Source organism: Sinocyclocheilus anshuiensis, unplaced genomic scaffold, assembly GCF_001515605.1.
Source record: "Sinocyclocheilus anshuiensis isolate Anshui unplaced genomic scaffold, SAMN03320099.WGS_v1.1 scaffold379, whole genome shotgun sequence".
Lineage (NCBI taxonomy): Eukaryota > Metazoa > Chordata > Actinopteri > Cypriniformes > Cyprinidae > Sinocyclocheilus > Sinocyclocheilus anshuiensis.
The window spans coordinates 1,197,458-1,208,297 of record NW_015552574.1 but is presented as its reverse complement, the minus strand read 5'-3'; the positions used below and the strand labels follow the sequence as shown (position 1 = coordinate 1,208,297).

The following is a 10,840-nucleotide window of genomic DNA, read 5'->3' as shown; positions in this document are numbered from 1 at the left end:
ACGCCCCTGCCCCCACGGTGATACCGGTATTATCGGTGTTGTCACACGTCGATTAACCAGTGGGAAAATGTTCTCACCGTCACAACCTTAGTGGGAATACAAAAATGCAGAAATATGACCTGAAGTTTTCACAAAAGCCTTGGAGCTGTCAAAAGTTTGCCAGATGACGCGTTTTACGTTGTTAATAATAGAGGGTCTCTTGACGCAGTTAAAAATTCACATTGTTCATGTACTTATACTACTGATATTATCTGGTTGAAAATCTGCAAATTTACCAAAACACCCTAGCAACTGACTACCTTTTCAACCATAGAGCAGTAATTTGTGCGCAGACTTCTCATTTTCAAAATATGTAATGAAATAATAATACATTTTTTAATATGAATATATTTTGTATAATATATAAATATATTTTATTTTTTTTGTTACTTAATTTTCTTCAAACAGGGTCACCTCCCACGTTACCTCATCCACCAGTCACTGGCCGCCACCATGTTCGAGTTCATGTCTCATCTCAGGCAGCGTATAAATGAAGTCTACGTCTCCTACCGGTGATCTCTGGCTTCGACTCTTTATCCAGCCACAGTTTACATCGTGGTAACTTCAAATTACACTGTGCCATATTCAAACCACAACTGCCATGATGAGATACAGCATTGCGTTTGACTGGCGGGAGGTTGTTACGGCTGTCTGCGCCTAGGAAACTTCGGCTGAACGTTTGGCTGCACTTTACACTTAAGTTAAAATTTATATAGATGTACTACTGCAGCACATGGACATGAGGTCATAACTCATACTGTCAAACCCCACAAGAGCTGGAAACATGAACAGGAAGTTATCAGAGAGCAGCTTATGGTGTATAAGAGATCAGGGGAAATGGATTAGGCCTAAAACCACTGTTGTCCCTATAGTGAACAGGACTGAAGGCTAGGATGGTTTCTTTATTCTGAGCCAAATACGCTGTGCTTTCCCTTGCTGCTTTTACTTATGCCTTAATTGAACATGCACACACATTCATACTAATTATAATTATTGTTTTAGTTCTTATTATGGTTTGGCTCTTGTGGCCAAACATTGCTGTATTAGATTATTAAAAGTAAATGCATTCATCTGTAGCATAGATCAGCATCCTGCCATGTGTATGATCATTTGTTTAATAATGTAAACGGTTAAGATTTTGATTATACAGTTACATCTTAAATCAGCATAACCAGTTAACTAGGACCCAAGTTACTTGTATAAAACATGATGCAACAAAAAAGCAAACATTTGCACTTGGTTTTATTCTGTAAGAACTGGTTCAAAGCAGCTCAAAATCCATCTGAAATGGGCCTTGTGTTAAAATGTGTGCATTCTTTTTCTCTTCTTTCTTTATTGCATGTCAGTTTGTTTTCTCACAGAGTATTACTGTCAAAAGTTTTTTTGTTATGCACTCACGTTTACCACATTCATACAGGGCATAGCGATTTATAAACAGGAAACTAAGGCATAGTCACCGGTTGTTTGATTAGTATTCTCTCTAATAGAAATGCGAATGTGTCTTACATTAGTTGCCTTGAAGCAAGCAAAATACTTATTGGTTTTAACAGAGAGGAAACATTGGGCTTTCTTTTAAGGGAAGGCACATGTTGTAGTTGGTTTATCAGTGATAGCATGAATGATGTTGATCTTTTTAAACAGTCATGTTCTGTACTTTGTTTTGCAGCCTTCTTGGCTTGTACTTGTGTGCCTTTGTTACAGTTTCCCTCACTGAAATCACAAGTTGCTTTCATTATTTAGATGTATTTTGTATCTGAACACCTTTTTTGGCCTCTATGGACTGTAACCACATTTGTTTGTGCAGAGCCTTTTGCAGTTCACTTCACTCATGATTCAAGCTCTGTGTAAATGATATTTTTATACTGATTTACAGTAATATGAAGCTATACAGAATTTTGGCATGTTACTCAAAAAAAAAATCATGATTTTTTTTTTTTTTTTAATGAAGAATCAACATTTAATAAAACTAACAGTTTATACTGGATGTTTTTCCTGTTTCAGATTTATAGTTAATTAAACATTGACCCCCAAAAGTGAATAAACACTTAAACAACACTTTTGAAAGTCTGAAATGGCATTAAAATATAATACATGAATATTTTGTATTTGTTTTGATGGCAAAAAAAACAAAGCCAAGCATTTTTAATAGAATCAGATACACCAGAAAATATATTTACATTGCAATAAGTGTCAGGAAAAAAAAACCAAAAAAACATTCTCAAATATATATTAATATAATTTCACTTTAACCCATGATATGAACTGAAATGACAACTAGAAAGACTTGTGTTTTTATTGAAAACATATATCTGGTGTTATATCAAACCTAAAAATAAAAAATATCGTGAAATGTTTTGCTTGAACATTATCTTTAGTTGATATAAACTGGTTTAATATTTTATCTAATGCAATGACATTCAGACATTTAAAAGTGTAGCTTTGTGTCCAAATACTTTTTTTGTTATAGATATCTATAATAATGTAGTAAACATATCTGCTCTTTTCCCCTTCTCTTTCTTTAAAAACATCCTGACATGATCACGAGGATTATTTGTATTATGTTTCTTAAGTGAAAAGCCTCTGGCAGAGTACGCTGTGCTCAGCCCGCCATGTGATGGGACACAGCCTATGAGACTCTCACATGAGTATCACACATCAAACACTTCTCTTTCTTTCTCATATAAATTCAGATGCTTGGAATTTTGCTGGTTCATATATTAATGTTCAGTTACATTATCAGTGATCTTTGTACACATTTGCAGGTTTGTCTTACTTTCAAACTTTCAGCCACATTGATCAAACCAAAATGATGCAGTAGATGTGAGGTTTGTTACTCCTTAAGGACTGTAAAATTAAATTACACATCTTATATATGCAAAGCAAAATGCATGTGTTTAATTCTGGGTTTTTGTCACTACAAACTTCAGACAGAAATTCTTATTCTTATAATACTTGACAGCTGGCAAAAAAAATAGGTAAAAAAGGAAGAAGAAAAAAGAGAAAATCTGTGCATTTAGTATTTGTCTTGTATTTCAGAAGAGACATCAATCTGACAAAATGTTACACTACCTCTGGATTTCACTTGCTGAACATATGAAAAAATAATATATTAATATTAGACGAAAAACCTAAACTAAAAAAATTACAAATGAAATAATTTTACGTTATAGCACTGAAAATATTAACTGGAAATATAAAAATAATAATAATAAATTAAACCAAAATATTATTAAACATAACTAATACAAAATGCATACAATTACTAAATGAAAACTGAAAACATACAAATAAATGCTAAAATGAAATATTAATAATAACTGTAACAGTTTTTATAAATAATACTACTAAAATAACACTGATCTGCTGTTATATGCTTCTCAAATCTGGTATTTATTGGTTTGATTATTTTGCCAGGGAGCACATGAGGTTTTCCATGAAATGAGAGCAAGAGGTTTAGGATTATTGGTTTTCATAATAATATGAAGCAACAGTGTTATGTAATCACTCAGTCTTTTCACTTCAAACCTGCTTCATTTTCACTATAACCGTTTAAAATCGCATGAAGTTCTGGATACGCAACGCGAAACCGACTGTTGAAAACATTCAGAGGTAAAAGCACATTTGTGTTTTGGGGCTGTAGGACGAGTGGCTTTATTTCGAGGTCTGTGATGGCCTCAGGTTACGCGGCTCAGACTCATGACTAAACTGTGATGTTATTCATTCTAGAGAGAGGCTGAAATGTTTTAGTCGCTCTCTGGGCCCCGAAAGATGCTTCACTTCTGAATACGAAAAACTGTGTTTAGACCTGAATTGATGGATTCAGCATTTCGCCAGAAGTTTCTGGGGTAAGTTACAACAAAGCAATACATTACACTATTTTCTTCTAAAAAAAATACCTGCAGAACCACATATGACTGTGACAGCTTGAACAAAGGCAATATTTTTTGTTTGTTTGTTTTATGTTCATCTTCTTCAGAAATCTCACCTTTAGTCTCTTGGAGAGGCAGATGTGCTTTTTAACACTCGTCTTGTGAACTTAGACTTTTTTTCTCTCCATCTTCTAGTTTTGTATTTTGAGGATGGGTGCCGCCTTCAAGAAGTTCTGTATAAGATTCTGCTGTTGCTGCTGCTGTGAGGATGATAATGAGGAGGACGAAAAGAGACATTTACTTAGGTATTACTTAGGGGATGTGGGGTTGGTTTGTTTTTAAATCATGTCTGACTATTGATAGGTTGAGTTTCTGCTTTCTTTCATATTATTTTTACAGGACAATTTTAGCAAATTACGTTAGCTACTTTGGTTCAAACTAAGCTACAAGTATTAACTTACATACTACACGTTTCAACAGCTACTAACTCTTCAACTCTATTACAACATGTGGAAATAAATTCATACATATTTAATTCATAACTCACAGTCCAACGTACTTCTGCTTTTCCTTTGGTCCGACCAATATTTTCGCTGCCTGACAGGAAAAAAATATATATAATTTTTTTTTTTTTTAAGGAACGGTTTGACTGCTAATTACAAAGTAATATCAAACACACTAATTCAGATTTTTACACTGTTTTTCGTGGCAGTTTCAAGGCTCGACGTCCTCGTATGGTGACAGTATTTTTACATTTTGTTTGTGTTTGTGTTTGTGTCAGTCACGACACGTTGGAATATTTCGATCGCGAGGCGAAAAAAAGGCGGGACCAAGAGACCAACCTGTGGATGCCGCCTTCAAGAAGTTCTGTATAAGATTCTGCTGTTGCTGCTGCTGTGAGGATGATAATGAGGAGGACGAAAAGAGACATTTACTTAGGTATTACTTAGGGGATGTGGGGTTGGTTTGTTTTTAAATCATGTCTGACTATTGATAGGTTGAGTTTCTGCTTTCTTTCATATTATTTTTACAGGACAATTTTAGCAAATTACGTTAGCTACTTTGGTTCAAACTAAGCTACAAGTATTAACTTACATACTACACGTTTCAACAGCTACTAACTCTTCAACTCTATTACAACATGTGGAAATAAATTCATACATATTTAATTCATAACTCACAGTCCAACGTACTTCTGCTTTTCCTTTGGTCCGACCAATATTTTCGCTGCCTGACAGGAAAAAAATATATATAATTTTTTTTTTTTTTAAGGAACGGTTTGACTGCTAATTACAAAGTAATATCAAACACACTAATTCAGATTTTTACACTGTTTTTCGTGGCAGTTTCAAGGCTCGACGTCCTCGTATGGTGACAGTATTTTTACATTTTGTTTGTGTTTGTGTTTGTGTCAGTCACGACACGTTGGAATATTTCGATCGCGAGGCGAAAAAAAGGCGGGACCAAGAGACCAACCTGTGGAACGAACCCGGAGACCCCTCCCACTCCGAGAGAGACGACGACCGCACGCTCTACAACCTGCTGCAGAGCAGAGCCCAAACCCAGCGAGGCTCTCAGGTGTGGCGTGCACAGAACATTTGCATTTGAATACGAGCCGTAATTAAACACAGATGCCATGCTCTAATGTCTAATTACACAGTATGATTAGCACGCTAAATAATATCACACCTAGATAAGACGTCTGAAATGACCAAAGTCCATATTGAGCCTTATTTATTTATTTAACTTTTGTTTTTTCTTCAAATGGATTCATATATAGCCCTATAGATAGACAGACAGACAGATAGATAGACAGACAGATAGATAGATAGATAGATAGCGATATAAAACCTTGTTGTTTTAATGATTTATAAATACAGCCAGGGGGTAGCCAACATAATAATAATAATAATTGTTATTATTATTAATTATTATTCTATAATTAGATATTATTATATAATTATTATCATTGTTGTTGTTAATGTTTACTTATATAGTGCCTTTTTGCCAACTCCAGGACAGTCATATATCAAATACCAAAATATATTAATAAACATAGGAAAGATAAATGAAATATAAACCATAATCCTGTTATTTGTCACATTTGTCTTATTACAGAAACATAGAGGTCAAGTCACCCAAAAAGTGACATAAGCCCACAATGAGCCTAACAACAACAACAATAATAATTATTATTATTATTATTATCTTAATTTTTAATTAATTACAGATGGATTCAAATGCAACTAAATGAGGAAAGATTAAGCAACAAAAAAAATACATACATACATACATACTGTGTGTGTATATATATATATATATATATATATATATATGTGTGTGTGTGTGTGTGTGTGTGTGTGTATTTATGATTTATGTACACATGTATGTATGTATGTATGTATAAACAGAAAAAAATATAGAAATAAACAAGAAAGGTTGCATTAAAAAAATCGGAATCCTCATATTTCTGTCATTTTTCCAATATTAAAATCGATCCCAGTTAAGTACAACTAAAGTAAGGTATTTGTAGGTATGAGCTCGTGAGTTTCGATGGTTCGGTTGAGTCCTGTCGTGTCTTCTGTCCTGCAGGGCTACCGGCGTCTGAGCATCGACATCGAGGCCATGAGAGACATCAGGAGAGAGGTGCGAGATAAATGGAAGATGATCCTGGAGAATCTGGGTGAGAGATGACGTGTCAGAGATGATGTTCCAGTGATTCAGGGACAGTCTGTCATTGAGATGCTGGGTTTCTTCTCTCAGGGTTCATGGCTGAAGCCGAGTCTCTGCTGACTGTGTCTGCCACCGCATCATATGACCGCATGAGAAACGCAGCGGTCGCCCGCAGCCTGCTACAGACCCTCCACACAGAGACGTCCATATTCAGCAGCAAAGAGCCTCCACCCGAGAGATACCTCTTCATCCTGGTGAGCATCTCAAACGACAAGTATGAGCAATCAAAAACAGTCTACAGCAGAAGTGAATATTACTACAAATGTGTATTTCTCCTTCTTTCTATTTAAAGCGAGGTGGTTTGGGCATAAATGAAGATGTAAACAACTAAAATGATAAACCTTGAAACATTTTCATGGCTTGAAATGAATGTTAACTGAAATAAAAATCTAATTTAAAAACTACAAATTATTTCAGTTTGTTGCCAAGGCAACTTTTCTTATTTTTCAGGTTAACTTGAATTAATATAACGAAAACTAAAACTGAAATGCCAATAAAAACTATATAGACATTAAACAAAAACTAATAAAAATGACAAAACAATTAATTTAACTAAAGTTAAACTCAATAAAAATTTAAACGGATTTAAAATGTGTTACTTGAATTAATATAACGAAAACTAAAACTGAAATGCCAATAAAAACTATATAGACATTAAACAAAAACGAATAAAAATGACAAAATTAATTTAACTAAAGTTAAACTCAATAAAAATTTAAACGGATTTAAAATGTGGAAAACTAGAATAATGTCTCAGTGATTCTAAAATAACACTGGTGTGCACATTTGATATAATGATGAATTACTTGCATATTTTAAAATATTAGGTCGGCGGTGAGAAGATTTAATAAAAAAAAATGTATATATCTCATCTAAAAACATGCTTGAGATAGACAGACTTCTCCTACCTCACTTTGACCTCTAATATTTATGTTTGGCTCAGGACCGGCTGATTTATCTGGACGCTGCTGAGGATTTTGTGGCTAAGGCTCGTCACTTCTACCCTCCTAAAGATGATGATGATGATGATGATGAAGAGGAAAACACCAGTCTAATAAATCTTCCTCCGCTGCTGTCCCGCATGAATCAGAACATCTCTGGAGGAGAGGATGAGGATGATGAGGGCGAGGCCACCAGTCCAGAGGAGTGACTCTGAGATTGGATTGTGTTGATGTTTTCAGAATCAGTTTGAGGGGTTTTGGAGGTCCATGGATTTGGACTGATGTCAAGGTGGATAGGAATGGTGAAGATTAAATGGCACAGATTTAAAACATTTCTTAGTCAAATGCGTTTTTGAAGAAGAGGGTTTTGGAGGTCCATGGATTTGGACTGATGTCAAGGTGGATAGGGATGGTGAAGATTAAATGGCACAGATTTAAAACATTTCTTAGTCAAATGCGTTTTTGAAGAAGAGGCTATTTTCAGATGAATTGAAATAGCTGCAGATCTCACATTTTACATTATCACATTTTATGAATTAGAAGATCAGTAGGAGATTCAGGATTACGGAGACATGTTGATATTGTAACTGCAAGATGGTGAAGTGAATTTGAATAGAAATGAAACTTTCTTTTGAAATTTGTGTCAGTGAATGCAGATGCATCAAACTGCTGAAACTAGCAATTTAATAAAATCCTTTATCAGCTCTCATGTGCAATTTGTAGTTTCTTCTTCAGAACAGATTTGGAGAAATGTAGCATTACATCGCTTGCTCACCAATGGATCCTCTGCAGTGAATGGGTGTAGAGGTCTGCGCGGGACTGGTTTTTTAAGTCCCGCAAGGTTATATTCCGCTCCCGCTATATATTCACTTTGTTTTTCATTCACATTTTTCTGTTAACACAGTAGGAAAAGTGTCGCAGAGAAAGATAAATAAATACGACATCTTTCGTTTCACTTGCTCACCAATGGATCCTCTGCAGTAAATGGGTGCCGTCAGAATGAGTCCAAACAGCTGATAAAAACATCGCAATAATCCACACCAGTCCAGTCCATCAGTAAACATCTTGTGAAGTGAAAAGCTGCGTGTTTTTAAGAAACAAATCCAACATTAAGTTATTTTAACTTCAAATTGTCACTTTCAGCTCAAATATGACTCCACTATCCATAATTATGCTTCCTCCAATGAAGAAGTCATCTTGTCTGAATCAGGAGAGAAACATGCACAGATCAAACACCGTTGTTTTTGAATCAGCTGTTTGGACTCTCATTCTGACGGCACCCATTGACTGCAGAGGATCCATTGGTGAGCAAGTAGTCTCAGCCTCAGACGTCACGCCCACGGAATGTTGGCTAAACGTCTGATGCATATGGCACACAAAAGTGGAAACACTTCAGGAGTTTCGAAGCCGTCATCGGATTGGTTGAATTATACAGGATTTCCGGGAGACGTGCGTGGTCGCGTTCTTTAACGTTCCGCCTGGAAACAAAGATGCCGTGACGCCAAACCCCCTCACGAAAGAAGAAAGTCGTCGTGTTTACAACTGTGACGACGAGCGCTTATCAGGATCAACTAAACACTGGATTTTCAAAAGTATGTGAAAAATGTAAAGTTCGTGGCATAGAATCTTTAAAATACGTCTGAGAGTTTTACACACCAGTCTGTTATTGTGGCGACATTTCTACGCCCCGAAACGTGACGATGAATGAAACGAACTGTGATTGGTTGTTTGACATGTCTCATGGGCGGGCCTTGGCCAGTGAAAGCTGCCATGGATTCCAGACCTTCAGCCGTCAGTCTGAAGGTCTGGCTACGCGAGACTAGTGAGCAAGTGATGCTACATTTCTCCGAATCTGTTCTGATGAAGAATCAAACTCGTCTACAATAATACTACACAGTAACTACAACATGAATAAAAGGAACAGAAACCTTTTTTATTGAACATTTTTATTGAGGTCCCAAAAACCATCATCAACAATATTATGTAAACAATATTAATTAGGAAAATAATAAAAACAACAGCTCAAATATCCACAGCCCCCAGGTTTGAGCGGACAGTACGAGGGTGTGGATTCAAGCTCAGACGAGATATCATGTGCAATCAGGAATGTGGACATGGTGTGCGGCGCTCTGTGGACTGGCGTCTGCTGCAGGCTACTGCTGGACCTGGCAACGTGAACAGACATAACCAGTTAATAACAGAGCAAAGATATACGACAACTCGAAGGAAAAACTGCAGCATGAGGCTTTCAATTCATTATTCAGTCTGTTGATGACTAAAACACAGAGAGTGCCTAAAACATTGACAATGTCAAAGTCATTTTTACTATTTTATTTCTGTACTTGTTACTTGTTGTATGGATTGATAGACGTGACATTGAGCTCAATTTAGACGTCACATAACCGTTTTAATCTGTCAATTGTTAAATGGGAAAAAAGACTATATCTTGTGGTTTCTCTGTCAATAAAATGCATGACCTCATGTTTTACTTCGAAAACACACCCTAATTCAGAGCATGTCAAGTTAGTTTTTCCACGGTCAATTTAGAAATTGTAAAAGAGTCACCAGTAATGTTTTCAGAGAAATCGTTCAGACTTAATATGTAACAGATCTACAACTTACTGAAAAGGGCAATAATCTCCTTGTATAATTAACTTTTTTTAAATAAATTTGAGTGGTTTTTTTTAATCATAAATTGTTTGTTTTTTTCATTACGGTTGTGGCTTTTTATTTTCACTTAGTCTTTCCTCATTTAGTTGCGTTTAAAAATAAAATTCTATAAATATATAAATAATAATCTAAATACATAAAAATAAGTATCGCTTTTTATTTCTCCTCTTTCCTACTACTTGTTTCGCTTCTGTTTCAGTTTTTATAACCATTTCTTACTATGTGTAAGTAAGTTGATGTTTTTTTAGCATGTAAGTTTGGCAGTGTTATTTTTTAGGATTACTGAAACTACGGTCATTTGATTTGTATTATTTGTATTTGTTATTTATTTTAATTTTAGTTAAATTATGTCTGAATTTATTATGTCTGTATAGGTCTTTTATTAAGTTTTAGTTTTATTTAATTTGAGTTATTTTAATACTTCAACAAACTAAGTGGAAATGAAATAATATATATATATTGAATTTATAAATATGTATATTATATATATATATGTATGTGTGTATGGTTGTACATACACATATGTAATTGGTTTTTTTTTGGTGTTTGGCTTAGTGTTATGTTAGAATCATTATTATACTCATACCT

The 10,840-nt window shown here is 35.0% G+C and overlaps 3 protein-coding genes and 2 long non-coding RNA genes across 7 annotated transcripts in view; 2 read left to right on the top strand and 3 right to left on the bottom strand.

Annotated features, from left to right (window-relative positions):
- The window catches only part of stard3 (StAR related lipid transfer domain containing 3), a 12,644-nt gene extending 10,648 nt beyond the window's left edge, over positions 1-1,996 (top strand). For 2 of the 3 annotated variants that reach the window (XM_016455953.1, XM_016455952.1), the window contains exon 15: positions 448-1,996. In XM_016455953.1, coding sequence (XP_016311439.1) covers positions 448-555 — 108 coding nt within the window. In that variant the 3' untranslated portion in view covers positions 556-1,996. The remainder of the gene's footprint in view (positions 1-447) is intronic. The other variant, XM_016455951.1, reaches the window with a different exon arrangement.
- A 1,674-nt stretch (positions 1,997-3,670) lies between these two features.
- LOC107665136 (melanoregulin) lies at positions 3,671-8,283 on the top strand. Its single transcript, XM_016455906.1, has 7 exons — positions 3,671-3,884; positions 4,104-4,213; positions 5,324-5,486; positions 6,501-6,591; positions 6,672-6,835; positions 7,585-7,845; positions 7,956-8,283. The coding sequence occupies exons 2-6, from the start codon at positions 4,119-4,121 to the stop codon at positions 7,789-7,791; spliced, it is 720 nt and encodes a 239-aa protein (XP_016311392.1). The 5' UTR covers positions 3,671-3,884; positions 4,104-4,118; the 3' UTR covers positions 7,792-7,845; positions 7,956-8,283.
- Positions 4,124-4,694, bottom strand: LOC107665138 (uncharacterized). The gene is made up of 3 exons (XR_001631520.1): positions 4,604-4,694; positions 4,456-4,505; positions 4,124-4,168 (listed from the first exon to the last, which is right to left on the bottom strand). It is a non-coding gene; the product is annotated as an uncharacterized LOC107665138 (long non-coding RNA).
- Positions 4,758-5,328, bottom strand: LOC107665139 (uncharacterized). Its single transcript, XR_001631521.1, has 3 exons — positions 5,238-5,328; positions 5,090-5,139; positions 4,758-4,802 (listed from the first exon to the last, which is right to left on the bottom strand). It is a non-coding gene; the product is annotated as an uncharacterized LOC107665139 (long non-coding RNA).
- A 1,228-nt stretch (positions 8,284-9,511) lies between the features above and the next one.
- chd4a (chromodomain helicase DNA binding protein 4a) overlaps positions 9,512-10,840 on the bottom strand; it is a 29,776-nt gene continuing 28,447 nt past the window's right edge. The window contains exon 40 of the mRNA XM_016455879.1: positions 9,512-9,747. Within this exon, the coding sequence (XP_016311365.1) occupies positions 9,736-9,747 (12 nt within the window). The 3' untranslated portion in view covers positions 9,512-9,735. The remainder of the gene's footprint in view (positions 9,748-10,840) is intronic.

What these genes read in the sequence shown, in the direction of transcription:
- LOC107665136 (XM_016455906.1), top strand. Translation starts at nt 4,119, where the DNA reads ATGGGTGCCGCCTTCAAGAAGTTCTGTATAAGATTCTGCTGTTGCTGC. An exon ending in GAAAAGAGACATTTACTTAG is followed by an intron (nt 4,214 to 5,323) that starts GTATTACTTAGG and finishes TGTTTGTGTCAG; the next exon opens with TCACGACACGTTGGAATATT. An exon ending in GATGATCCTGGAGAATCTGG is followed by an intron (nt 6,592 to 6,671) that starts GTGAGAGATGAC and finishes TTCTTCTCTCAG; the next exon opens with GGTTCATGGCTGAAGCCGAG.